At 40.1% G+C, this 25,220-nt stretch overlaps 1 protein-coding gene across 5 annotated transcripts in view; it reads left to right on the top strand.

Annotated features, from left to right (window-relative positions):
- Nucleotides 1-21,959, top strand: part of LOC122760085 (rho GTPase-activating protein 32-like) — a 38,979-nt gene extending 17,020 nt beyond the window's left edge. The window contains exons 6-22 of one of the 5 annotated variants that reach the window (XM_044015157.1): nucleotides 7,373-7,459; nucleotides 7,533-7,685; nucleotides 7,783-7,875; nucleotides 8,935-9,057; nucleotides 9,170-9,247; nucleotides 9,763-9,844; nucleotides 10,248-10,397; nucleotides 11,599-11,701; nucleotides 12,291-12,435; nucleotides 13,361-13,443; nucleotides 14,092-14,199; nucleotides 14,344-14,489; nucleotides 15,011-15,224; nucleotides 16,340-16,506; nucleotides 16,609-16,683; nucleotides 16,770-17,468; nucleotides 17,629-21,959. In XM_044015157.1, the coding sequence (XP_043871092.1) occupies nucleotides 7,373-7,459; nucleotides 7,533-7,685; nucleotides 7,783-7,875; nucleotides 8,935-9,057; nucleotides 9,170-9,247; nucleotides 9,763-9,844; nucleotides 10,248-10,397; nucleotides 11,599-11,701; nucleotides 12,291-12,435; nucleotides 13,361-13,443; nucleotides 14,092-14,199; nucleotides 14,344-14,489; nucleotides 15,011-15,224; nucleotides 16,340-16,506; nucleotides 16,609-16,683; nucleotides 16,770-17,468; nucleotides 17,629-19,826 (4,704 nt within the window). In that variant the 3' untranslated portion in view covers nucleotides 19,827-21,959. The remainder of the gene's footprint in view (nucleotides 1-7,372; nucleotides 7,460-7,532; nucleotides 7,686-7,782; nucleotides 7,876-8,934; nucleotides 9,058-9,169; nucleotides 9,248-9,762; nucleotides 9,845-10,247; nucleotides 10,398-11,598; nucleotides 11,702-12,290; nucleotides 12,436-13,360; nucleotides 13,444-14,091; nucleotides 14,200-14,343; nucleotides 14,490-15,010; nucleotides 15,225-16,339; nucleotides 16,507-16,608; nucleotides 16,684-16,769; nucleotides 17,469-17,628) is intronic. The other 4 variants (XM_044015158.1, XM_044015159.1, XM_044015160.1 and 1 more) reach the window with 4 other exon arrangements.
- The last annotated feature ends 3,261 nt before the right edge of the window (nucleotides 21,960-25,220 follow it).

The raw sequence follows: 25,220 nt of genomic DNA on the forward strand, positions 1-25,220 counted from the left end.
ACAGTGCTGTGGTTCTGTTTAGTACCTTTTGTTCATGTTAATCCTGATACAAATTAGGTCCTGGTTAGATTGTGGTTGCTGTGTTCTTAGGAAGACACCACAGTTTATACATCGTCTCCTTCTACTTCAGGGTCAAAGACCCGGGGAGGACATTTTGGTGCGTGTGCAGAACGCCAAGTTTGACTCCAGTCTGACTAAGTGTATACATGCAGGAGTAATCAGACTATTAAATCTCTTCTGTCCCCCATTTTTCCTTTCACCCCAACCGGTCGAGGCATATGGCCGCACATCTTTGAGTCTGGTTCTGTCAGAGATTTCTTCTTCTGTTAAAGTGGAGTGTTTTCTCTCCACTGATGCCTAGTGTATGCTCATTGTGTGAATTGTTGGGTTTCTCTGCTTTCCATGATGTTGTCTATGTACAGTGCCTTGAGGTAATGTTTGTTATGATTTGGCATTATACAAATAGAATAGAATTGAATTGAAAAATAGATACACCAATTTTTAACATGTATATTTTCAATTATTCACAATAAACTGTGAAGATTTGCACCTGGATCTACAAATAACATTAACTAGATACACATATACTCGGGTTTACATCTGATAACAGTTGTTAATGGTTTTTTGTTACACTACACTACCAGTAGGTGTCAGTAGCAGGTCCGTTGGCTCAAGTCCTTTAATAGACTGTTAATAGAATGTTTTTACAACAGTTTTTTGAAAGTGGACATTTTTGTCCTCAATGACTCAAGAGAGTAGACGTAGCGTGAATCAGTGCTAAGTTGTCCTTGTTTTATTCTAGGTGAGAATCAAATCTAGCCTGCGGGGCTAATTTAGCTAACTGGGCTAGTCCTATTAGCTGTGGGTTATTTTCTAATTCTTTCTCATTGTTAAATAACAATAATACAAGAAAAGTGAGTACAGTCCTCATATGTTATTTGTGATAGAGTAATTACTGGTTATTAATTATATTAGAATAGTACAGTAATATTCATTATACAGTGTAGTATTTAGTAGTTTGCCTGGCCATTAATCTTGTTGATTGTGTTATTGAGCGGCAATAATTGAACACTGGCTGCTCATTCATGTGTGGAAACGCCTGTTAGGTGCATGAATAACCTCCTGCTGCCAGCAGAGGGCGGCAATCCTCTCTCTGCAGGCAGTTATAAGCTGCCTGTGTATCTTCGCTTTGACACAAAGGATGGCAGACTCACTCTGTGCTGTACACACAGCAGTGAATAACAGTGTGGTAGACATGGCAGGGATTAAAGGGATAGTTCAGGGTTTTTGTTGTTGTTTTAGAGTATTTTAATCTGCTGAAAATATTTTAAATTTAGTAAACAGTTAGAATGTGGTTTGTTTGTTCGTCTGACTCTTCCGTTATGTTTCCAAAAATATGTTTGAATTCAATAGCTCAAGATAGAACGCAGCGTTATTATCCTGTGTGTATCACACCAGCTATAGGTCAGTACCTCACACACTCTCTAAAAAAAGAACCTGAACTATCCCTTTAAATCCCAGGATGGGCTCACTTTCTCTCTGCTGAGGGTAAAAACACTCACACTGCTGCTGTTTCAGTCATGACCAGTGTGAAAGCAGAGATACAGTGTGAAGAAGAAACACAGCACTGTCACTGACCTTGACAAATATCCACAGGAAGAAAGAGAAACTGAGCTGGAAAAGAAATACGAGGCTGATGTTTGTCTTCACAACAAACTGCATGTACACATGCAAACATGAAGCAGACACACACACCATAAGTAAAGTAATAAAAATCCCAGTAAGTCTTAATATTCTTACTTGGTTTTAATTAAAAGAAAAAACAACTGAAGTCTAACCCAACCTCGCAAAATCTAACCCTAATCCTATCCAACCTAACCTAATCTAACCCAACGTAATCTAACCAAACCCAACGTCACCAAATCTAATCTAACACAATGTAATCTAACCTAACCTAAAGTAATCCAACGTCACCAAATCTAACCTAATCTCCTCCAACCTAACCTAATCTAACCCAACGTAAATTTACCCATACTAATCTAACCTAATCAATCTAATTTAACCCAACATCACCAAATGTAGCCTAATCCAACCCATTTTAAAGTGGCCATAGCATCCTATCTCACTTATATGTGAGCAATGGAGGTGTACTTACAAACATGAAGTCGTTTTTATGGTCAAAACCCTCCCAATCGCTGCAAATGAGCCGATGTAAGTGTCTCATCACTGACGCTCTCGTCAGCCGCACTTCAGTTTCAGACCAAAACCACACCCGCAGAACACAGACAGTCTTGTGATTAGCCAGCCAACAAGAGCTTTCCCACTGTCTTGTGATTGGCCAGGTACCTGGAAGTGACGTAATTGGCACGTCAGCTCTCAGACTCGCAGCTCCCCCTCTGGAAAGGCGGATGCACCGCTAGTAATTATCAAAACATTGAGTAATGCCGCCGTCACGACCCCTCGCTGTAATCCATTACGCATTTGATCTGGATTTTGACCGAGAGTCAGAAGACACTGTGACAAGTGAACCACCTCCATTGCAACGACTGCTGCAGTGATGATGCAGATACACACAAAAACACAGCGTTAATTGGCACTTCTTTAACCTCACCTAACCTGATCTAAAACGTCACCAAATCTAGCCTAACATCAGCTAACCTAACCAAATCTAATTTAACCCAGTCTAACCTAACCTAATCTAAAATAGTTTAACCCAACGTCACCAAATCTAGCCTAACGTCAGCTAACCTAACCAAATCTAATTTAACCCAGTCTAACTTAACCTAAAATAGTTTAACCCAACGTCACCAAATCTAGCCTAACGTCAGCTAACCTAACCAAATCTAATTTAACCCAGTCTAACCTAACCTAACCTAATCTAATTTAATTTACCCAATCCAAGCTAACCTTATCTAATCCAACCCAATCTCACCAAATCTACTCTACCCTAAAATAACCAAAGGATAAGGCAGAAAAACACTTGAAAAAAACAACAAAAGTTTGTAACACATCAGCATAGTCTAATTAATTTTTTACATTATATATAGTATATATATTTTTTTATATATATATTGTTTTCATATGTTATATCAATGTTACATAAGGTCTATGAAGGACAGAAGAGTCCACACTTTTATGTTTAAGAATAAAAACCCAATATATTAAAGTATAATTACAACTATCATAGTGATTATATGGTGAATGGTGATTTTGGTAATTTTTCATGTTATCACCTGCCTTCACGCCTCTGAAAACAACTATTTCTGACACATTTCTTGACCAAATTTTAAGGGATTATTCTCCTTTAATGGTTATTTCCCATGATGCATTTGCCCCTGTCTGTACATTGAGCGGCTTTGGCGGCAGTAGAGGGGGATGGATGGAGGGAGGGCGGTGTTTTAAGGTCTCATGTATCGCTTACAGTTAACAGCGCAAGGACACACAGACTCTGTCTGTATGTCTGTCTGTCTGTCCTGGTCCCTCTCCAGATTATCGTCCGTCTCGCCTTGAGAGTGGAATGAATGAGAATCGTTGTGAGGCTAAGAAGCGTCATCAATTTATCTCCCGAGCAGTTTAATCCTCTCCCTGTGATGGATGAGCTTGTGTGTGTGTGTATGTGTGCTGATCGAGCCCTTTTACTGCCAAACCCACTTTGTTACCAGAGAAAGGAGTAAGGAGAGGGAGAGGAGGAGGAGGAGGAGGAGGAGGAGGGGGTTGAGATTGAATGAGTAGGGAGGCAGGAAGAGGAGAATGAGACGCGCACACACACAAACAGCGTGTGAAGCATCTTCTTGTCATATTTTCTGGTGTGAATAGAGCTCTAAGCGCGTTGTGGCAATCCAGAGTCCTGTCAGCGAGCGTTTTTTACCTTCAGGCGAGTAAATGTCAGCGTTTGACCTCAGAGATGCTTTGGCTGCTTTGAACAGAGCTCTAGGACTGAAGCTGCTGCTGCTGCTGCTGCTGCTGCAGCACACAAAGACTGGGACATGTCCTCCAGCTGCAGATGGATATCTGAGATGCTTTAGTGGCTGGAAACAAGAAGGTGTGCATGGTAGGGCTACTTAATCAATTATTAATCCACATTGAGACTATTCTGATAATTTATTCATTCTTTTTTTCTGATTTTAGCTCCTTAAATGTGTAAATTGTCCAGTTTCTTTGCTGTTTTGTGACAGTAAAGTGAATATATTACGTTTGGCGTGATGGTAATCATGTGGTATATTAAAACCATCTCTTGTGAGTCTTTAATAAAGTATGAATTTAATAAAATTTGTGGAAGTTTTGAGATTTGGCAAACAACATTTTCTGAATTTTTATGGCTGAAAAATCTAATAAATTATTAAAGAATTGACTGATAATGAAATATATTCATTAGTTGCAGCTTTATTCAGTGGTTATGTATTTGTGTCAGCTCTTTTTGCCTGATATTTATGAATAAATAAGTTTATGCAGGTGTTTTTCTGCACTGAGGTCTGAGCTGGATTTTTCCAGATTCCATCGAGAGAGTGATGACTTCAGCTTTTTTCATCCACATTATAATGTTTAATATTCATCAAATGTAATGTTTTATTTAAAAGGGACAGAGCATACGAATGAATATCACATTCATGTAAACATGCCAGAGTTAGCAGGAGATGCTAATGTCCTAAAGTTTGGTGTTGCTCAGCAGGTGACAGACAATTCATACAACTTTTTTAGTGTAGATAATAGATATACACCGTATACCCTCTTAAAAAAAGGGCCAGTAATTCCATATAACCTCTAAAAAATATGCATTGATACAGAACTTGCACTCAAGCAATTTGTTTTTTGCTAATAAACGGTGGAAAACGAATTAAATACTATAAAAATCATCCTGTTTACTCTGTTTTTGAAAGTTATTGTGCTGCTGGTCTGGAAACCAATGCTGCGTTGTGTGTGTATTTTTTTTTGGCTCGTCATTCTCAACTCTAGCACTTTATTAGCACTGCATGCTAATGCTTCACAGTTCTAAACATAGAATCAAGGTGAAATTAAACAGAAACAAGTGACACTTGAATCAACTGAATCTACAGCCACTTGAGAGGACAATAAGTCAGCAGAAAAAACTAGATATTAGCCTGATGCTAACATTACTCCTTCCTGAGGTAACAGTGAAAATGATCACCAATGTTATTGGTATACCGATAAACATGCCAGAGTTAGCAGGAGATGCTTTCTTTAAATTTGCAGGTGACAGACAATTTGTACAACTTTTTAGTGTAGATAAGATAATAACAACAATAATGATGATAATAAAAAAAAAATGATAACTTAGATTTCTTTAAGAAGCGCCAGTAATTCTGTATAACCTCTTAAAAATGTGCATTGATACATACCAACATCGTTCTTTGAACTAATTAATTAGAATTCATTATGTTTGCTGTGTTTTTGCTGATAATGATGATGCTGCTGGTATGGAAACCAATGCTGCTTTGCTTTCTTACCCTAACACCATATTTAAGAATTGCTAAAATATGGTAAGAAATGTTAAAAAAACACTTATACACTGATAAATTGATATAATTTCACCAATGTTTAAATACATTTATTTTATATAAAAATAGAATCAAAGACTGCAAAATTCAACATAAAATACAGTTAAAAAAAAACCCAGCATTTTCGATTATCACGGTAATAAAAAACTAATATGTGGAAATACACCATCAGGAAGTTTACTGTGACACCAGTAACTGTTACATCCCAAAGTGTGCAATAATTCATAAAAGAGCAGTTGAGATGCAGTAACTTAGTTGGTATAAAGTGCTTTGTACAGTTTGCCCTTTGTTTTGCAATTCATATTAAGTCATTGATTTAAGTGGGATTTGAAAGTGGTGTATGTGGGGAATTCCTGTTTAAGCTGTTTTGAACCACCGTTAGCTTTCAGCTTGATGTAGCAATTTAAAGCTGATAAATGTGAAATATCAGCAACCTTTTAGCTTTTAAAAGTGTTGTTGAGGGGCGAGGACAAGGTGACGATAACTAAACTGTAATTGTTAAATCTATTTAATATTCACTGAAGACGTGAAATAAAGAGGGGGTGAGAGTGTTAGCTGAACATTTAGCCAAACTTGGCTAACGTTCCTGGCGTTGCTTCTGTGTTTTCAACTTTCTTTGCACTTACAGCATCTATATTTAAATGTATCTTCACTGTAGTCACTCACTTTCTGACTTTTGTGTATAAGACAGACCATAACATTACACAAAAATAAACCTTTATTTTGAGAATTTGCTGGCTGCACCATTGATATCAGTGATAACAGTATTTGAAATGAACCTATTTCCTTGATTTCACACATTACACATTATTGTAATTTTATGTGTAAATATAACTAATTTGGTTTTTAATATGTTAAAGAGGCATATTTTGACAATGATAAAAAACTGAGGAGGTTGTGTTTTTCGCGTGGATAATGGCAATGATATATTTGTTCATTTAATTAAAGCGGGCATTTTGTTTATCTGCAATTTCCTGTCTGACCCTGCTTCTCATCATCATCATCCCTTTGCCCTTTGACCCCGCTCACGACTTACTACAGTGGTTTCGGATTGGACTGCAGCTGCCGACAAATCCTCACAGTGAAGAAAAGCTCTTTGGTCAGGACTTATTTAACATGGTTTTCTGTGGTGTGCTGCAGTGTTTTCTGGGTCGCAGTGTGTTGTTGTCGTTGTGTAACACTGTGCATGTGGATGCGGTTATAAATAACCAGAGCTTCCCTTTTGAAGTTTCTCCCGCAAACGTCGATCAACTTATTCCCAAAAAGCTCTGAGAGACCTTTGATCGTCGCAGTTTTGAGGGCAAACACAATATCAGTGAGGAGAAGAATCCTCTGAATTGCCTCCAAGTGCCTATATATTCTGTATTATATACTTTATACTGCAGGATTTATAGAGAAGTGAGATTGTGGATCACTAATGTTTTGGCAGTGCAGCAAATACAGTTATTTATTCTGTCATAATTTCTACAGAATCTCTTAAATATTGTCTATCCATTCTAGTTTTTAAGCATTTGTTCTGATGATTTGTTGCTGAAGTTTTTTTTAAGGATTCTATTCCACACAGTACGATTAACATGAGCTGATTATTATTTAATAAAATGGCTGAGTATATCTTGTTATAACAGTTGATCAGTTATTCTCTTAAATGTGATTTTTTTTTTTCTGGTTTCTGGCTTGAGAGAATCATCATTTCAAAGTTTCATTTCATCATTTTCTGACATGAATGAATCAAGAAAATAATCGACAGATTAATAGATGATGAGATTAATCCTTAGATTTCTCAGAAACAAAGCTACAGTTTTTCTTTCTTTCCAAAAGTTCGTAAAAATCAATCAAGTGAATGAATTCCTTTGCAGTTAGCCTTCGCAGACGGACAGAGTGAAGGACCAAAGGCCGGTCTGGACTCCAAAGAGCTGCTCTTCCTGATTCAGATCACCTGCCAGGTACAGACACGGATTATATTCTGCAATATTGCAAACAGATTAGTCTTCCGTTAAATTATTTTTCCTTCGTCAGGGTCGGAACTGGCTGGTGAAGAGATCCTACGAAGACTTTCGCGTGCTGGACAAACACCTTCATCTGTGCATCTACGACCGCCGTTACTCCCAACTCGCCGAGCTGCTGCGATACGAAACGTTCAAGGACGCCGCGGAGGTGCCGCGGAGCTTCGTCTGTGTCTCTTTAGTTCTTCACGTCACTGATTTTAGTGACGTTAAACCAGGTTTCGTCTTGAGTCAACCTTGTTCTGTTTGATGTTTCCTCTCAGTCGGTGACAAAGATGTTGGCCACGTATCTGTCCCGCTTCTCTGTCATCGCCGACAACAAGATCAACTGTGGTCCAGTGTTGACGTGGATGGAGGTATCACTTCTGCTTTTCACTCTTCATTATCAATGCGGCTGAAGACAATGCTGTGAATACTCAGACTCAGGTTGTTTTCCAGCTGCTTATGTCACCAAAAGTTTGAAATATAGTGTGTGTTTTTTCCCTGTGAGGAGTCTTAAAAAAACACTATTAGTCTCTTCTTTGCTGTAAATAGATTTTAAGAGACGTCTACAAGATTCAATAGATGTCTCAAGGCAGCCCGATTTTAATCAAAATCCCTTTGACTTTTTGAGTTCTATTACAAATGCGGCCAAAAACAAACAAAACAACTAAAGAATAATCTGGTTCTTCAGAAACAGTGGATTCAAAACAAGAAACTTTCTCATTTGTACTTTGTTTTTCCCTCTTCTCATATCAATTTAATCATAATTATTTACTGTATTTGTAGCTGTGTTGTTAATCATTCCTTTCTGGGCCCTAACTGTGCGAAATAAAGTAAGTAAAATGGTAAGATTCTCAGTGGACAGCAGTTTTAAAGCTCACAGGTTAGTAAAGATGGAGTGATGTGGTCCTTTCTCTTTAAAGCTTTCTGTCTAAGTCAACTTCAATGGATTGTGCTGATTGAGGTGACTGGACTTTGACAGTGAACCGTCTTCAAACTTAACTTAACTTACCTCCAACTTAACTCCTGAATATGACTGAGAAACCTTCCTTGCCTCTTTTTGTTTTTGCATCAGTGATAGAACCTGGTACCTGCTGTTTTTTTTATTTCCTGCTCTGATGAGGTTCCAAGCAAGCAGCGCAATAAGGTGGTGATTCAAGAGCATTTCTCTGCCTGTAGCTCTGCATGATCTTGGTTAAATACCAAGTTGTTTTAGGAAGATCCTCTGGCATTCAAATAAAACCCCTCAGTGCCAAACTAATAATGCAGGGGTAAAAAAAACAAACAAAAATTGAGAGAATTATAATCACTTTTTTTTGAGTTAATTTAGACAAATTATGAAGCGACAGGAACTCCTTCTCCTGTTTTCCAGAAGAACCCCTAATTTCCTTTAATCCTTTTAAACGTCAGGCTGTCGCTTTTGTTTTTTCCAGATCGACAACAAAGGGAACCATCTGCTCGTGACCGAGGAAGCTTCCATCAACGTTCCCGCCATCGCTGCCGCGCACGTCACCAAACGCTACACGGCCCAGGCCACAGACGAGCTGACCTTTGAGGTAAGTTATTTTAAAATCCGCTACTTCTGCTTCGGTGATAGTCTGTTCTCGCCGTATTGTTAAAATGGGCATTTCACGTCCTCACGAACGCTGTCCGATGACGTTTTTGCAGGTTGGGGACATCGTGTCAGTGATCGACATGCCTCCTAAAGAAGACACAGGCTGGTGGAGAGGGAAACATGGCTTTCAGGTAAACAAACGCCCACTCTGTCTGAGTCTGACAAAACATGCAGGTTTTTATTTCACGATATTAACAATTATACTCAAGTTTTGAACGACAAAAATAATCTCACTTGAAGAAAAAGAATATTAGTTGAGCAAAATTTCCTCACCCCATTCTTAAAATAAGAATGTTTTGTTTATTTATTTCACCTATTTGCATATTTCACTTATTTCTTATAGTGTAGATTGTATTATCCTGCTACATAAATAAAATAGACATTGCTAAATGTTGCTTTGAACTTTGAACCTTTGCATGGATTTAAGGACGACTCTTCTCCAAATGCTGCATTCATCGTTGACGAAAGTTTCGTCGTAGTTTTTGTCACATTAACTTTCATTTTTATTTACTTAACGTCTCCTTTTCGTCGGTTAAAAAGGGGTCGTTGACATTTTCCATCATAGTTTTCAAAATGAACACTGTTACGTACTACAGCTTTAATTCCCTGACAGTAGTGTGACGTGACTCTCTCTCTCCCCCTGCAGGTCGGTTTCTTCCCCTGCGACTGTGTGGAGCTGATAAATGACAAGATTCCCCCAAGTGTTCAAAGCTCAGTGCCAAAGCCAGGTGAGTCAGATTCATGTGTATTTTTTGTGGTTATTTTATTGCTTAAAATTGATTTTAAAGCGATTAATTGTCTGGCTGAGATTTTTTATAATTTTTTTAAGTCAACGTCTACTCGACATCCCCAAAATTCAAGATACGAACAGTGGTAGCGACAGTTTCCTTTGCTACTGCTGGTGTCATCACTGAATTCTGGCACTTTTTAAAACCAAAACGTTCAAACATATTTATTTAGATTTGCATTTAAATGGAAACAATGTGTGATTTAAACCTTCAAATAATGATTACTTTGATGGAACATCATCTCATAACAAGGTGATGTCACCTCTGTCAAAAGTCACTTTAATACACTTTAATAGGTTGTTTTTTAATGGAATATTTTAATAGATTTTATGGACATTTTCAGTGTGTAAGAAACACGGGAAGCTGGTGACGTTCCTGAGGTCGTTCATGAAGTCTCGGCCGCCGCCGCAGAAGCTGAGGCAGCGCGGGATCCTCAGGGAGCGAGTGTTCGGCTGCGACTTAGGGGAACATCTGCACAACTCAGGACACGAGGGTGAATCACTGTTACTGCAATTACACAAACATGTAAACACTACTACTATGGCACCACTATCTATCTATCTATCTATCTATCTATCTATCTACTATCAGTCCACTATTTCCTTCTTCTTCTTCCTTGTCAGTTTATGGGTTTGGTTTTTAAGGGTGGAACTCTTTTTCTTCTTCCAAGAAAAGGTTTATTTTAAATCTTTGAAACCAAATACATTTATTTTTTAAAGTAGCTCTACCCCTGGATTTAGGATCCCTTAACTTAGTCACTCCCAAACACTGGGTCGGCACCCCCAGTTGGGTCGCAGGAGAATCTTTTTGGGCCCCCAAAAATGTTTCTGATTTTTTGCAACTTTTTTGTGAAGATTAATGTGAATATGTTTTAAATGACATGCATAAAATTAAGTCATAGTTAAATTAGGTATCATCTCATGGAAATTATTAATTTACTACTTCAAAATGATGACATTTATTGCTATGTTATGAACAAATTTGCTCTTGTCAGGACTGATATTGTCATTTGTGTCATGGAAAAACACTGTCCTAAATAATGAAAAGGCTTATTTTAAGACTTTGAAAACCAAACTATTTTAATTTAAAGTGACTCTACCACTAAATTTCCTAAATAAATCGCACTGGATTTAAAAATTCCAAAATCATTCATTCCCAAACACTGGGTCGGGACACAGTTTGTTCGCAGGGAAAAAGATTTAGGTCCCCAAACCAATTTTCTGAATTTTTCCAACCTTCTAGTTGAGATTAATGTGTAAATGTTTTAAACAACATGCCTAAAATTAAGTTAAGTTAAAAATGATTCATTTGCTAGTTCAAAATGACGACATGTCATTTTAATTTCTACTTTAATTCCATAAATAAATCCCGCTGGATTAAATATCTCTGAGTTGGGACCCCCAGATGGGTCGCAGGAGAATCTATTTGGGCCCCCAAACAAATTTGCTGAATTTTTTCCAATTGTTTTTGAAGATTTATGTATATATGTTTAAAATAAGATGGCTAAAATGAAGTTGTAATTCAATTATGAATCATCTCAAGAAAAGTCATAGGTATGTTTTGCACAAATGTACTTTTTCCAGGATTGATTTTATGATTTAAGTCACATACTCTTAAGGTATTGTATAGAAACTTAATGTTTTCTAATGACTGTGTGTTGTGTCCTGTGTCTTGTCCTGTCCTGTGTCCTGCAGTCCCACAGGTGGTGAAGAGTTGTGCTGAATTCATAGAGAAGCTTGGAGTTGTGGATGGAATCTACAGATTGTCTGGAATCTCCTCCAACATCCAGAAACTAAGGTGTGTGTTTCTGTTCTGTTTGTTTGTGATTATTGATCTGAAATAGAAAACGCAGAAAAACAAGAAACACTCGACACTTAGAGAACACAGGACAAAAAAACACTGATTGATGATTCTGTTTTTAATGGTGTCTTTGTTTTTATGGAGCACAGAAAATAGCTGAAAAATCTGAACATTTATCAAAATATTTCACAAATAATTTAGTAATTAACCATTTGATTGTGTCTGATGTAGTCTTAAGTTCATATAAAATGTATTTTTGGTTGTTAAAAAGAGTCTGTTGAATTAAGAAAGTCACTGTTTTGTTTTAAAAAAAATTAAGAAAACTTTACAGAAGATCAGTAGATGTCATTCTATATCTTCATTTATTCATAATTCGTAGTTTGTTATTCTAAGTCAAGTTGTCATAGTGTTGTTACTCCCACTCCTGAAATCCATTAAATACAGTTTCTTTTAAGTTGTGCAACGTCAAATTGACCTTTTTTTTTAAACTTTTTCTTGGTATTGATATTGATAATTAGTCAGAATGATTTCATGATTCAGTGAAATGAGTACAAGTATCTAATGATGGTTTTCTGTCTCTGTCCAGGCACGAGTTTGACTCTGAGCAGATCCCGGACCTGAGCAGAGACGTCTTCAGACAGGACATCCACTCAGTGGGTTCTCTGTGTAAACTGTACTTCAGAGAGCTGCCCAACCCGCTGCTCACCTACCAGCTCTACGACAGATTCTCAGTAAGAACCAGGGAAACTGGGCATCACACTTAATATCAGGATGTTTTTTTTTTTAAATTACGTTTATAGCATTTACCACAATCCCAGTATTTCAAAGAATCATTGTGGATGTGAGAAAACTGCCATCATCTGTTATTTTAATAAACATTGAATCATATGTATCTCTAACAAAGCTACACAAGTTTAAGGATGAGCTGAATACAATTCCCATAATAAGTAGAATTTGGAAATTTAAGGACATTTTTGAATTATAAGTACAATTTTGTAACTATAAGTAGATTTTGTAACTATAAGTAGAATTTGGAACTATATGTAAAGTGTGGAACTATAAGTAAATTTGAAAATAAAAAACAAAGCGCCATAACGACCTGCCATAACCAGTGTCTCCAACTAGAGTAGACACTGTCAACTTAAGGGAAGATTGTGTCGCCAACTTAAGGGAAGAGTGATATGAAGGTTATCATGAATAAATGTAAACACTGCAGCTTTAAATATTGGAACAAAAATTGTTAGATCTGAAGAGAAACAAAGCAGAAAAGGACCCATTTCTGGTTCCTCTGTGATAACTGACATGAAAAGACATTTAACTGTGAGCTTATTATAAAGTCCTGCTCAAAATGGGGTCATTGTATTTTACTGGTCTCTCCAGGAACAGCGGGGGTCGTTCATGCTGATGCCAAACGGCAGATTAAAGCAGAAACAGTAGCTGCTGTGAATATAAAAGAGAGCGGGATGAAAAGAGGGAGGGGGAGGTTTCAGACGACGACGTCCCTGTGCTGTGATTATCATCCTCGTCGTTACATAACCTTCACCAGAAACAGCTGTTTGTCACTGCAGACACGCTGACTTGAGCTGTCTCCTCTCCTCTCCTCCTCTCCTCTCCTCTCCTATCCTCTCCTCTCCTCTCCTCTCCTCGTCATCACAGGAGGCCGTGTCCGCAGCCACAGACGAGGAGAGGCTGGTCAAAATCCACAACGTCATCCAGCAGCTGCCGCCACCACATTACAGGTCAGTGCAGCTCACTGCTGCGCCCTGCTGGACTCAAGTGGAAGTGTTTGACAAACTCTGATTTAATTCTAATTTAATGAATAATTACTAATAACTATTAACTAACTTAATTTTTGCTGACAATTTCAAGTAGATTCTGGAATTATAAGTAAAATTTGGAAATAAAAGCAGATTTTGTAAATATAAGTAGAATTTGCTCCATATGAAAAATGAATCATAATAGTTTAATCATTTTTATTTGTGGACAAAATTTTTAAATTTGTTTTCTAAATAATTAACATATAATAATTTATTTTAATCTATTGAGACAGATCTTATACATATACAAAGTTATGTCAGTGAAACAAATATGTCGTAATTTTAATATGACCTGTTTATTTTTATAAGGTCACGTTTCCATATTTTATTTGTTTTATTTCTCTCTGATGTGCTTTATAAATAAATAAAGTTGGATTAGATTGGAAAGAAATCTTTAAATGTTTATTCAAGTTCTTTCTAATAGAATAACTGACAGTAATCAGACAGTGTTAGTTTGATCTTTAAGACCCAGGATTGATTGATTGATTGATTGATTGATTTTACTTGAATGTGTCTACAATGAAATATTTAGAATTGATGTTAAATAGTCTCACGTGTTCTGTTCTGCAGGACTCTGGAGTTCCTCATGAGACACCTCTCACGTCTGGCCACTTTCAGCTCCATCACGAGCATGCACACCAAAAACCTGGCCATCGTCTGGGCTCCGAACCTCCTCAGGTGACTCCTCTCCTCTCCTCTCCTCTCCTCTCCTCTCCTCTCCTCGCTTCGCTGCAGGCTTGTTTTCTGTGACGGTGAACTGGGCCACGTCTCAATGGTGCAGAGGCGTGAAATGAGGTTGTGTGTGTGTCTGTTGTTCTCCAGGTCCAGACAGATCGAGTCGGCCTGTTTCAGCGGCACGGCGGCGTTCATGGAGGTGCGGATCCAGTCGGTGGTGGTGGAGTTCATCCTCAACAACACTGAGGCTCTGTTCAGTCCAAAACTCAACGCCATCATCAGAGAAAACACTGGTACGTCGTCACATGAGGCAGAAAATAGGACAGGATTCAAAAATACTGTCAGAAATTCAGTTTTTCCAGGTACAAATTCTGAGTTTTCAAAGTCTTGAGTGTTTGCAGCATTTGGATTTCCTCTGAAAAACAAACAATATTATATAATTGTTTTGGGTCAAAGATTTTTTTTCTCCATAGGTGGAAAAACAGTTGTTTAAAACTGACATTTTCACACTTTTATGTTTACATGTGGGCAGAATTAAAATTTTTTTTAGTAAAATTGAAAGGCATGAAAGGAAAATATTGCAAATGTTTCCAGCAACAGCAAAGTTATTTAGCAAGAATGTACAGGTTTAGTATTTCTTGGCATGAGTGTTTCTATTTGAAACACTCATGCCAAATTTCAGGAGTTTTTACGCACGATACCCCCCTCAAAAATGACTGGAAAGCCACGGATATATTAATATGTGGAAAAACAACTGGACCCTTGCAGTATAATAAAAATGGAAAAACAAAATACATGTGTAATGCTTTCACAGGTAACAACACCTTGTCCAGACCCAAGTCGCTGCTCATCTGCTCCCCGTCTACCAAGCTGCTGTCGCTGGAGGAGGCTCAGGCTCGCACGCAGGCGCAGCTCGGCTCGCCGGCCACCACGCCGTGCCTCACCCACAGCGACTACATTGAGGTCGGGGAGGGACCGGAGGCTCTGCTGGGCAAGTTCCACACCGTCATCGAGCTCCCGATGGAAAGGTTAGACGCAAGTTTTACCTGTCATTCTAAACTTAACACAAAATTACCAATAAACACTGTGTTTTTCCGCGGTCCCAGTCAATTTTAAGACCTCAAACCGTGGAACATTTCTTAATTTATGTCCAGGTTTGCTTTGTTGAGGTAGCTAGCGAGTGTTTTTTCTGTTTGTTGCACATTGTAGGACTTTCATTAATCATCTTCTGAAACTTTTGATTCACTCAGTAGACAGAGAACACTTATTTTGAACATTTATTTTCCTGCTCTTTAACTTTCCAGTCTAGTTTTTATTAAGTTTTTACACAAATGTGTTATTGTTCTGTGAAGACTCTGAAGAGTCTGGCAAAGTCAGATTTGCATAGTTTCCCAAACTTTTTATACCGGGACCCACTTTTTGAAAAGGTAAACAACATTTTCGAGAGGTATGTGTTTAATCAAAAAATCAAAATGTGATTTTATGCAACCGATTTGCATTTTAGCTTTGTATTCCTAGAATCGAGGTAGTATTTTTGATAAATTGTGCTTCCCAACCGTCGAGATTTGGGTTTTTATGACACAATATTTTTTGCATCTTGCACCTGGCAAAAAACTCTCTAACACTAAGCATTTCCAAGAATAAATTCCATTTACAAGGACTAATTCCAGAAAGTCAAAATGCACACTGACAAATGCTGGTTTGGGTCTGGTTTAAACCACACCTGGTGATGGTGATGGCTTAATAGAAAATTGGTCAAAACAGCAAAAATAACAACTTTCTCGCGAGAGAGGGGCCAGCCAGAGTCTGAGAGAGAGCTAGAGGGAGGGAGGAAGGCCTCTTAAAAGTGGTGTCCAGGTGTAGCTCATCCCTGTAATGATGACCCCGCCTGGCCAGCACAACACTTCCACAAATAAGGGGTCGTCACACGTAGCAGACAAAATATCAACAACAAACTTTCACCTTAACTTAACAGACAAGTCAAAAGTCAACCCAGCTAGAGACAATAGCAATTAATGAAATAGCAACCAAATAAAAAAGACCTACAGAAGTGATACTTAGCTTAATTCCAGTAGTCCTATGAGATAGCCAGAAAGTCCAAATGCACACTCTATTCCTGCTCTCGTTTGTCTCCGTGCAACAGCAGCAGCAGCAGCAGCAGCAGCAAGCGGCCTCCTGCTAAGGCTAAGAAGTCTCCCGTGGGGAACTGGTTGTCGTTTTTCCACCTGGGAAAGTCCCATTCTTTGTCCAAGCGTAAACTGAAGCGACATCCCAGCGAGCCTAACGAGATAAAGAGCATCGCACTGCCAGGTCTGTTTTACAACAAATCCTCCTTTGTTTTCTGTCCGCTCCCTAAGTTGTCGTTGACAGTGATGTGTGTTGAATTTAATGATTTTAATAAAACACCTGCAGGTGGAAGAGGGGATAGCGGCACACTGCGCTCTACCAAAAGTGAAGAATCTCTCACCTCTCTGCACAACATGGAAGGTGATCAGTTGGATTCAATCATTAGTATATTTGTGGGTGAAGTTTTCATCTCAACGTGTTTGTTTTTTTTTCATCCCGTCTCCCAGGGGAACCGCCCAGTTACCGTCCCCTCAGACCTCGTTCCATTAGCGAGGCCATTTCTGCCAACGATGACCTCCACAGAAGTGCCAAAAGTAAAAACGCCAGCAAAGCCCACGCGCCGAGCAAGAGCCTTCACGGTGCCGATACCGGCCGCACTGCCGCTACGTCTACGTCACCTCCACACCAGGAGGACGAGCTCGACCTTTGTCCGCCAGCTGCCGGCATCTCCACGCTGGACTTTGACCCCATGTCCTTCCAGTGCAGTCCTCTCGCAGCCACTCCGGGTCTGAAACACAACCGAGACGGGAGCAAATTAAGAAAGAGTGCCGGTTGTTCCAGTGAATCGGAGCCAATTTCTTCCCTGAACAACAACAACATCAGCTGCTTTCAGTCTCCAGAGGGCAGCCCGGTGCTCGGTAAAGTTGGGAAGAAGGTTCCCACCAAGCAGCAGCAGCAGCAGCAGCAGCAGCTCTCTCCTAAACTCAGGAAGAAGTCGTTCAAGACGCAAGCGGATGTTCAGGCCGCGTCCACGTTCTCGCCACCTTTACCCTCGTCTTGTCCCCCGGTGGGGAAAGGTGATGCTCCGTTAGCAGAGGCAAAAGGGACGAGAGTTTCCTACCCACACTGCAGTCCAATCAGCACAGCGAGCCAGGCGTCAGCCCTGACCGACCTCAGCCAGTCTGCACAGAACCTGCCAGATCCAGGTCAGTTCATCTCCTTTCATCACACGTGTTGTTTATAGTTTATTTAAATAACTCCTCCTGTAGTTTCTTATGAAAGCTTCTGTGTCTTGTCCCATCATGTCTTACCATAGCTTTGTTTGTCCTGTCATACTGTAGCGTTGTTTGTCTTATCCCTCCCCAGGAACAGATAGACTTATGAGTTCAGTGTCTGTTCTCCTTCCTCACCCTCCCTCGATGAGCGCCGCACGCAAGTTGGCCCTGGCTCTGGCGGAATCCGCCCACAAGGCGACCAGCGGCTCCCAGAGACGCAACAACAACCTCCCACCGCACCCCATCCACAGACACGAGGCCTGTCATGTGCAGGAGAGGCCGCCGCGTCCCTCTGTTCTGGATATCAAAGCCTACCCCGAGGAGTACGGCAGCCCCCGCGTCTCTCCGTCTGTTCCTCAGTGGCAAACGTCGGCGCATGGCCCTGTGGAGAGCCTTTTCTGCCCTCACCCTGTCCACATCCCCCCCGCACACTTCTGCACAGCGCAGGTCACCGACGGACAGGAGAGCGCAGGTAATTACACACCTAACGTCAGCCCGCTTGGATCAGGGAGTCTGGATGAAGGCAGAGAGGAAAGGCAGCTCAGAGATGTCGTGCAGGGAGAACTCTCCTACCAGAGCGTCGGCGTTTCGACGCCCACTCAGCCAGTTTGCTTAGCTCACAGCCCGACAACTTCCCCCGTGTATGTGAACACCGACTCTACCAATGTCTTCAACTTCCGCGCAGTTCTGGCAGAGACGTCCATGCCTTCCTCCGTCGGCGAGGTCCTTCCTCGGCCTCTGCCGCTCTCCTCAAACCACAACTACAGCCCAGACAAGGACAGACCTCTGGGTATGGTTGAAGACTTCTACAGCAATCATCATCATCCTCAACATTGGCCAGTTCAAGCAGGTCGAACGCCGACACCTCACTGCCCTCGGTTCGACGCTCTGCCGCGCCACCTTTCGGGGCCAAAGAGCATGTACAGACACGCCTCTGAAAGCCACTACAACTCCTTAGGTTTGAGGCAACCCATGTCGCCGCAGTACATACGCTACCACAGAGACGAGCACCTCGTCAGCGGTGGCCACTGGCAACACGAGCAGTGGCAGGGGTCGGGGGGTCGTGCCGGGCATCCGGCCATCCGGAGGGCTCGCTCCTTCCACGCCCCGCAGATCAGTCACTATGAGCTGGCGGCGACGGAGGCGCTCCCTCCGGACACCGTGTTTTACATCGAGCAGAAGCCGAGCAAAAAGGCTCCCTATCAGCAGCTGATTCACACCGGCGTTCACCCCGCAGTTCGGCTTCAGTTTGAGAACACCGACCCCCGCTACGGCGCCTACGCAGAGGTGGACCCGATGGAAGCCACCCGCTATTACGCAGAGCCCGGCTGGCAAAAAGCTAAACAACACAGTCAGGCCTCGTATACCTCGCACAGCACGGCGGATTACTACAACTACTCGCCACAGTGCGCCACTCCTGTGAACCGGGACACGAATGTTTACGAAGCGAGGGACGCTGACGCTTTTGAAGGAGTCCTATCATATCAAGCAGTCAAGCAGGAGAGCAAATCCAGATGTAAAAGCACGTATCCTGCCACGTCTCCTTACGAGAGTCCCGATTCACCGACGGACACGGGGAGCAGAGACATAATACACACGAGGAGCAAGTCCGACCCGGGAAACGCCTGCCTCCTCTCCACGGACGGCGCGGAAAGCAAAAACGTCGCCGTCGCTACGTCCCCGACGTCGCTGATGCCGCAACAGGCGGACGCCGCGGGCAACAGGCAGCTAGGCGGCGCAGAACCAGGACCGCCGCGGCGTATTCACATAAAAGAAAGCTCCTCTCGACAGCCGCCACTGCGCAAAGTCCCCTCGTTACCGGAGAGGGACCGTTCCAATCTCAAGAGCACGGAGCACAAAGACAGAAGCCATACGCGCAGCCGCGACCACGGCGGATTAACGACGACCAACGCAATCAACAGCTACTCTGGCGTCGTGAGACCCAGCATCCTCAGGAGACCCGGGCGGTCGCAAAGCACCAGAGAAAATCGACACTACTACCATTACCACGCCAAATCCCCGCAGGACCCCGAACATCTGGGCTCCTTTTCGTCTCAGCTCAACAGAAGGACTCAGAGCACTAAAGTCAGGCCCACGCAGTACGACCACGCGAAGGAGTATTACGCCGCCGCGCCCAGACCCAAACCCACGAGATCCGCCAAAGCCGCGGGCGGCGGATTTTTACCTGGCCAGGGCTGCGTGTCGCCGCACGGGCACAGACTGCTGTCCAAGGTTCTGGGCCAAGAGGGTTTTGTGAGATCAGAGGCCGGCCTCTACGAGGGATTCTGACCACTGTTTTTATTTTTTATCCGACCTGGGGCCAAAGGAGAACAGCACTTTATCCTCTGCCAGACCAACAGACTGTTGTGTTGAAAGTGTGTGTGTTTTTACCTTCAGGAGCTGCTAAATTAAGTGTGAAATGAGGCCAGTGCCGGGGGAACCGCATGGTCGCCGCGAGTGGCCGAGTTTTGCAAAGGCTTTTGAAGAAGCTGAAAGGGAACAAAAGTTATGCAGCTACAGAGGGGATGTAACGACCCGAAAATCTCACCATATCACAGCAGAATATGTGTTGCAATATTGTGATTAGGGCTGCAAGGATTAATAATCCATCAAGTATTTTGATAAGGTCAAGAAATCATTCAAACTGATTCATTTTGGTTTGTGGACGAAAGCGTGACGTTTGAGAACGTCATTTCAACGTCTGAGCAACGCAGATTAACATTTTATGGTACTGAGAAGTACTGAGAAATTAATTAGTTAGTTGCAGCCCTAATTGTGATTGTATCCAGGGTATTTTTAAAGAAAAAACACTGCAGCCAGTGTCTGATGTGATGCTTAATATCATATACACTCGACCAATTTTCCTTGAACAGTTCATTAAATACAAATTGCTTTAAATTCTTGACTAACATGGACCCGCCCCTAAAATAACTAGATATTTAAAGACATGAAACAGGTTGATAAAGTTTTCGTAATTTGAAACCGTCGCCTTGTGTGGTTTCGCGACAACCACACGGAGCCAGAAAACAGCGTGTCCGAGTTTCACCGTTAGCTCGTCGTGCTTAAGTATCACTGGAAGCGGCTTGCATCCATACGGAACTCCCGAAGTTAACGGTAAAATGGTTGTCGTGAAACCGCGCGAGACGACGCTTTCTCCTCTGCTTTGGTTTGACGGTGAAGAGAAAATGCTACGTTATTTCTGCTTTTAACATACGACAAGCGCTCCCATCGCGTCACGAAATAAACAAAAACGATCCGCCGATTGGCGCGTAGCCATGCGGCAAATCGCGTTCGACGCGAACGCAGCGTAACTCGTAGATGGCAAATAAAATAGTAACAAAGAAATGTGCCGACTCACTCGTTAGCTTAGCTGTGAGGCAGCAGAGGAGGGATGTCGGAATACGTACCGCGTAATAATTTGTCAAACTTGATATCCAATTTGTCCAATTTTCCTTCACTAAAATGAAAGTTGTAACCTGGAAAACCCGCTCTACTTTGTTGTTTTACGCGACATTGTGATATTGACACCGCCGTTACATCCCTGGCAGATAAATTCCGACAAATTCCAACACTACGTGAGGGTGTGACACTGTGTGAGAAAACGATGGCTTATATACTGTACATTTTATTTTAATGTCTAAAAAAAAAACAAAAAACAAAAACAAAGAGATAACAAGCTACAGTTAAATATGATTTTAGGAACATCTCATTCATTTTAAATGTATTATATTTGTATAAATAACACACAGCTAACACGTGGCCAACGTACTGTACTGTACATTTATGTTTTATATTCCAGTCTAAGCTCAGACTCCAACAACAAGCACTTTTTTGAGGAGAATCGTCTTAACGTGGTGTACATGCAGCCTCTTGATATACAGTATATATATATATATATATATATATATATATATATATATATATATATATACATATATATAATTTTTTTCTGTAAGAAACTGCTTGCGCTGAATCATCGTTAAATACTAAATTAGCACTTTTTTGTGGGCAGGGTAAACTGAACGATAACCTCATGGTTTCTTACTTTTCCTTTCCTTTCACACGCACATCGTGTAAATGCGCTCTTTAACGTGACGTGAAAATGAGCGCCATGATTTCACCGTTGTCAAAGCTACTGTGGCAAAAAAAAACAAACAAATATGCTAGACTTTAAAAATGCAAACCAGCTCATTTTCAGCAAGGTGGATTTAACAAAATAAAAGAAAGTGTATTTTGTACGGCAACATGTTTTTTTTGAACTTTTTGAATTTCCTCTTTTAACTCGGTGGACTTTGATGTTGTTTTATTCATTAAAGTTAAGCAACGCGTAGGTGACTATGTCCTGTTAAGACGACGTGTTACTACATGCATTATTTTAGTGAAAGTCTTCAAAACAAAAATAAAGATTTATTGTCAAGGGTTTGTTGGTTGTTTTTTGTTTGTTTGTTTATTTAAAAAAAAAATCGCAAAATATTAATTCAAAATATAAAGTCTACTTTATTTAGTTTCTCTAAGTTCTAAATCAAATTTGTTGGTAATTATGCCACTTTTTTTTATATATTTTATATTAACTCCCTCCAATACGACAGTGTATTAGTGCCAAGTATGAAGAATAATATAAATAATAATAATAATAATAATAAAAGTACGGACCCTCAATATTTTGAGAAAATAAAGTTTCATATTTATGAGATTAAAAGTTGCAAATCTATGAGAAGACTGTATAAATTATAAACAGTGCACAATAATTTAGTCGACTGTTCAAATTTAAGTAAGTATTATAACAACATAATGATACACATGAGTGAAAAATATAGTAAACAAAATACATTAACACATACAGTATACTTTATACATATGTACACAATAATTTAGTCAACTTTTTTAAATTTGAATTTTTAAATTCAATAAATGTTTCCGAAAACTGTAATAAACAAAATACATTAACACGTACACATGCATAAATAATTACCCAATAATTTACACTTACTGTAAGGAGATTCAATATGATATATATATATACATATGTATGTATGTATGTACATGTATATATATATATATGTATATATATATATGTGTGTGTGTGTATGTGTGCATTCCTCTAATCAGATTAATTTAAATATCACTTGGTTAAAAATTAAATTAAAAAATAACTAGTTTCTTCTTTTTTTTTACCCATATTTGGGAGCTGCTACTGCGCAGTGGCATCTTCTGGCCACCAGGTGGCACTACAGCACTGCAGACATCAGAACTCTATCTACTCATGGGGGAAATCACAGAGAGTTGTTTTCTTCTCAGACTAAAATCTAATATCTGTGCACAATCTCTGCAGAGGATTGTTCTTCTTTCTTCTCCATTTTCAGTTGAGGAAAATAATAATAATAATAATAACTATCAAGGTATTAGAAGAAGTCATTCATTCATTCAATAAGCCGAGTCCATGTGGTTGACAATAGCAGTGACCTTCGGTGCAGATAATGTGTGAGTACGAAGCCGCTGTAGAGAGAAAAAACCTCATTCAATCATGGTTTTAAGTGAGTTTTTAGAGTGTGTGAGGGAGAACCCCCCCCCACCCCCGCCAAAAAAAACCCACTCAGGGGGAATCGTGGCTTTGTTGGAAATTATTAAAGTGTCCGTCGTTCGGATGAAAACAGCCTCCCTCGTTCACCGCGCACTGAAAGGACGATTGTGTCTGTGGCAGAGAAAAAAGAAAAGAAAGAAAAACGCAAGAAAAACGACGTGGAGACTCTCGGCCGACGTCTCCTCTGCTCAACGCTGCGTCTGCTCCTGCGAGCCATTGTTTATTCATCGCCACATTGGCATTCACAGCGTGTCCTCGGCCGTTTCTTCGCTCATAACCAACAAGTTGCAATTTTTATGCATGTGAAGGTTGAAGGCAAATTATTTATGGAAGACCGGACCTGAGGAGAGAGGGAGAGAGAGAGCGGCCTCAAGCAGAAATGGTTTCTAAACGTTTTTTTCTTTTTTTCTCTATAGGCTATTGAATCGGGCCGATCACGGCCACATATGAATGTTTTATTCAGCGTTTCACAGAAAAAGAATTGTTGCCCCCGCCGCTACACGGCCGTCTGCTTTTTGGACATTGTGATGCATTTGAGAGACGAAACCTTTCAGGATCAGGTTCAAGTCTTATTTCTGAGCAGAGTGAGGGGGAGACTGTGTTCCTCTCTCACTATTTCTTTCACTCACCTCAAGAGTAACTTTTCTTTTCTTAAGTTTTTGAGAAAGCGCCACCTAGTGGGAATGTGCAAATTTTTACCCATGAGTCATGCACAATTCATCGGATCAACCTGAAACTCAGGCAAAGGACGTCAAAAGCGGGAAGAACCTATCTATTTACATATATATATGTATATATGTATATATGTATATATATATATATATATATGTATATATATATATATATATGTATATATATATATATATCTACATATATATGTGTATATATATATAAATATAAATATATATATATATATACATATATATGTATATATATATACATATATGTATATATATATATATGTATATATATATATGTATATCTACATATATATATGTGTATATATGTAGATATACATATATATACATATATATATATAAATATATATATATATATTTGAGAGCATCTGCTCTCGTCCAGATGCAGAGACGTGGGAGTGTGATTCAGTCATGTGATGTCACACAGCAGCAGCAGGTGTGAGGTGAGAGGACACAAACACTCCTCCTTCAGCTGATCTGCGGGGACAGAAACGTCTCCTCAGAGAAGAGCAGAGCTCCACACTTTATAGACTCTTGACATTATGGAGGAACATTTTTAAAAACCCTAATGGCTATGATGGCAGTCTGCTTGATCTATTAGTGATACGAGTGCGAGGCGACGGGCGAGTGTGTTCTGCTGGTTCACGGCACTTTAGTGGCTCCATAAAGAATCATTTTTGGTTGTTCATTACAGCGTAATGTTCCGTCACAAAAAAACATTATTGGAACTTTATGAATGTCCAACGTCCTCCTCCCTTTCTTTGTGACGAAGAGCAGAGCAGAAGACGCCTCCACCCTTGAAATGATATTTTCCCCTTCTCGTAAATTCATTTGTGAATTAATTAGGGATGGGACGATACCGATATCACACTCTTATATCCGACTCTTTGCTGATATCGATTTTAGAACATTTCTGAATGTATGAAGATGTGTTGAGTCATTTCAAAGACATCGTTAACCAACTGTGTCACAAATATTAAAATGCTTCTGCTGATGTTTATGTAACATTTTAACCGTCTGTTCATAGTTTTTGGATTGAATCGCATTTTCCATTTTTAATCGTCCAATATCCGAAAACCAATACTGAACGATATCGATTCCATCCCTAGAATTCATTTAAACGCTATTTTTAGGGTCATCACAAACTCTTTTCACTGCAAAAGAATGTAGATTTTTGTTTGTTTTCCTGGTTTCCGGTGAAATTATGTTCTTTCAATTATTTAACAATAGTATATATACAGTATATACTTATATATCTATATCTATATATATATGTATATATAGATATCTATACATATAGCTAGCAGTTAAAATGTAAAATAATGAAACGGTGTTCCACAAGGTTCAATGCTAGGCCCAGTCGTCTTCACTACATAAAGTATATCAAATATATAATTTTCTTTC

This window comes from Solea senegalensis, unplaced genomic scaffold (genome assembly GCF_019176455.1).
Source record: "Solea senegalensis isolate Sse05_10M unplaced genomic scaffold, IFAPA_SoseM_1 scf7180000012949, whole genome shotgun sequence".
Taxonomy (NCBI): Eukaryota; Metazoa; Chordata; class Actinopteri; order Pleuronectiformes; family Soleidae; genus Solea; species Solea senegalensis.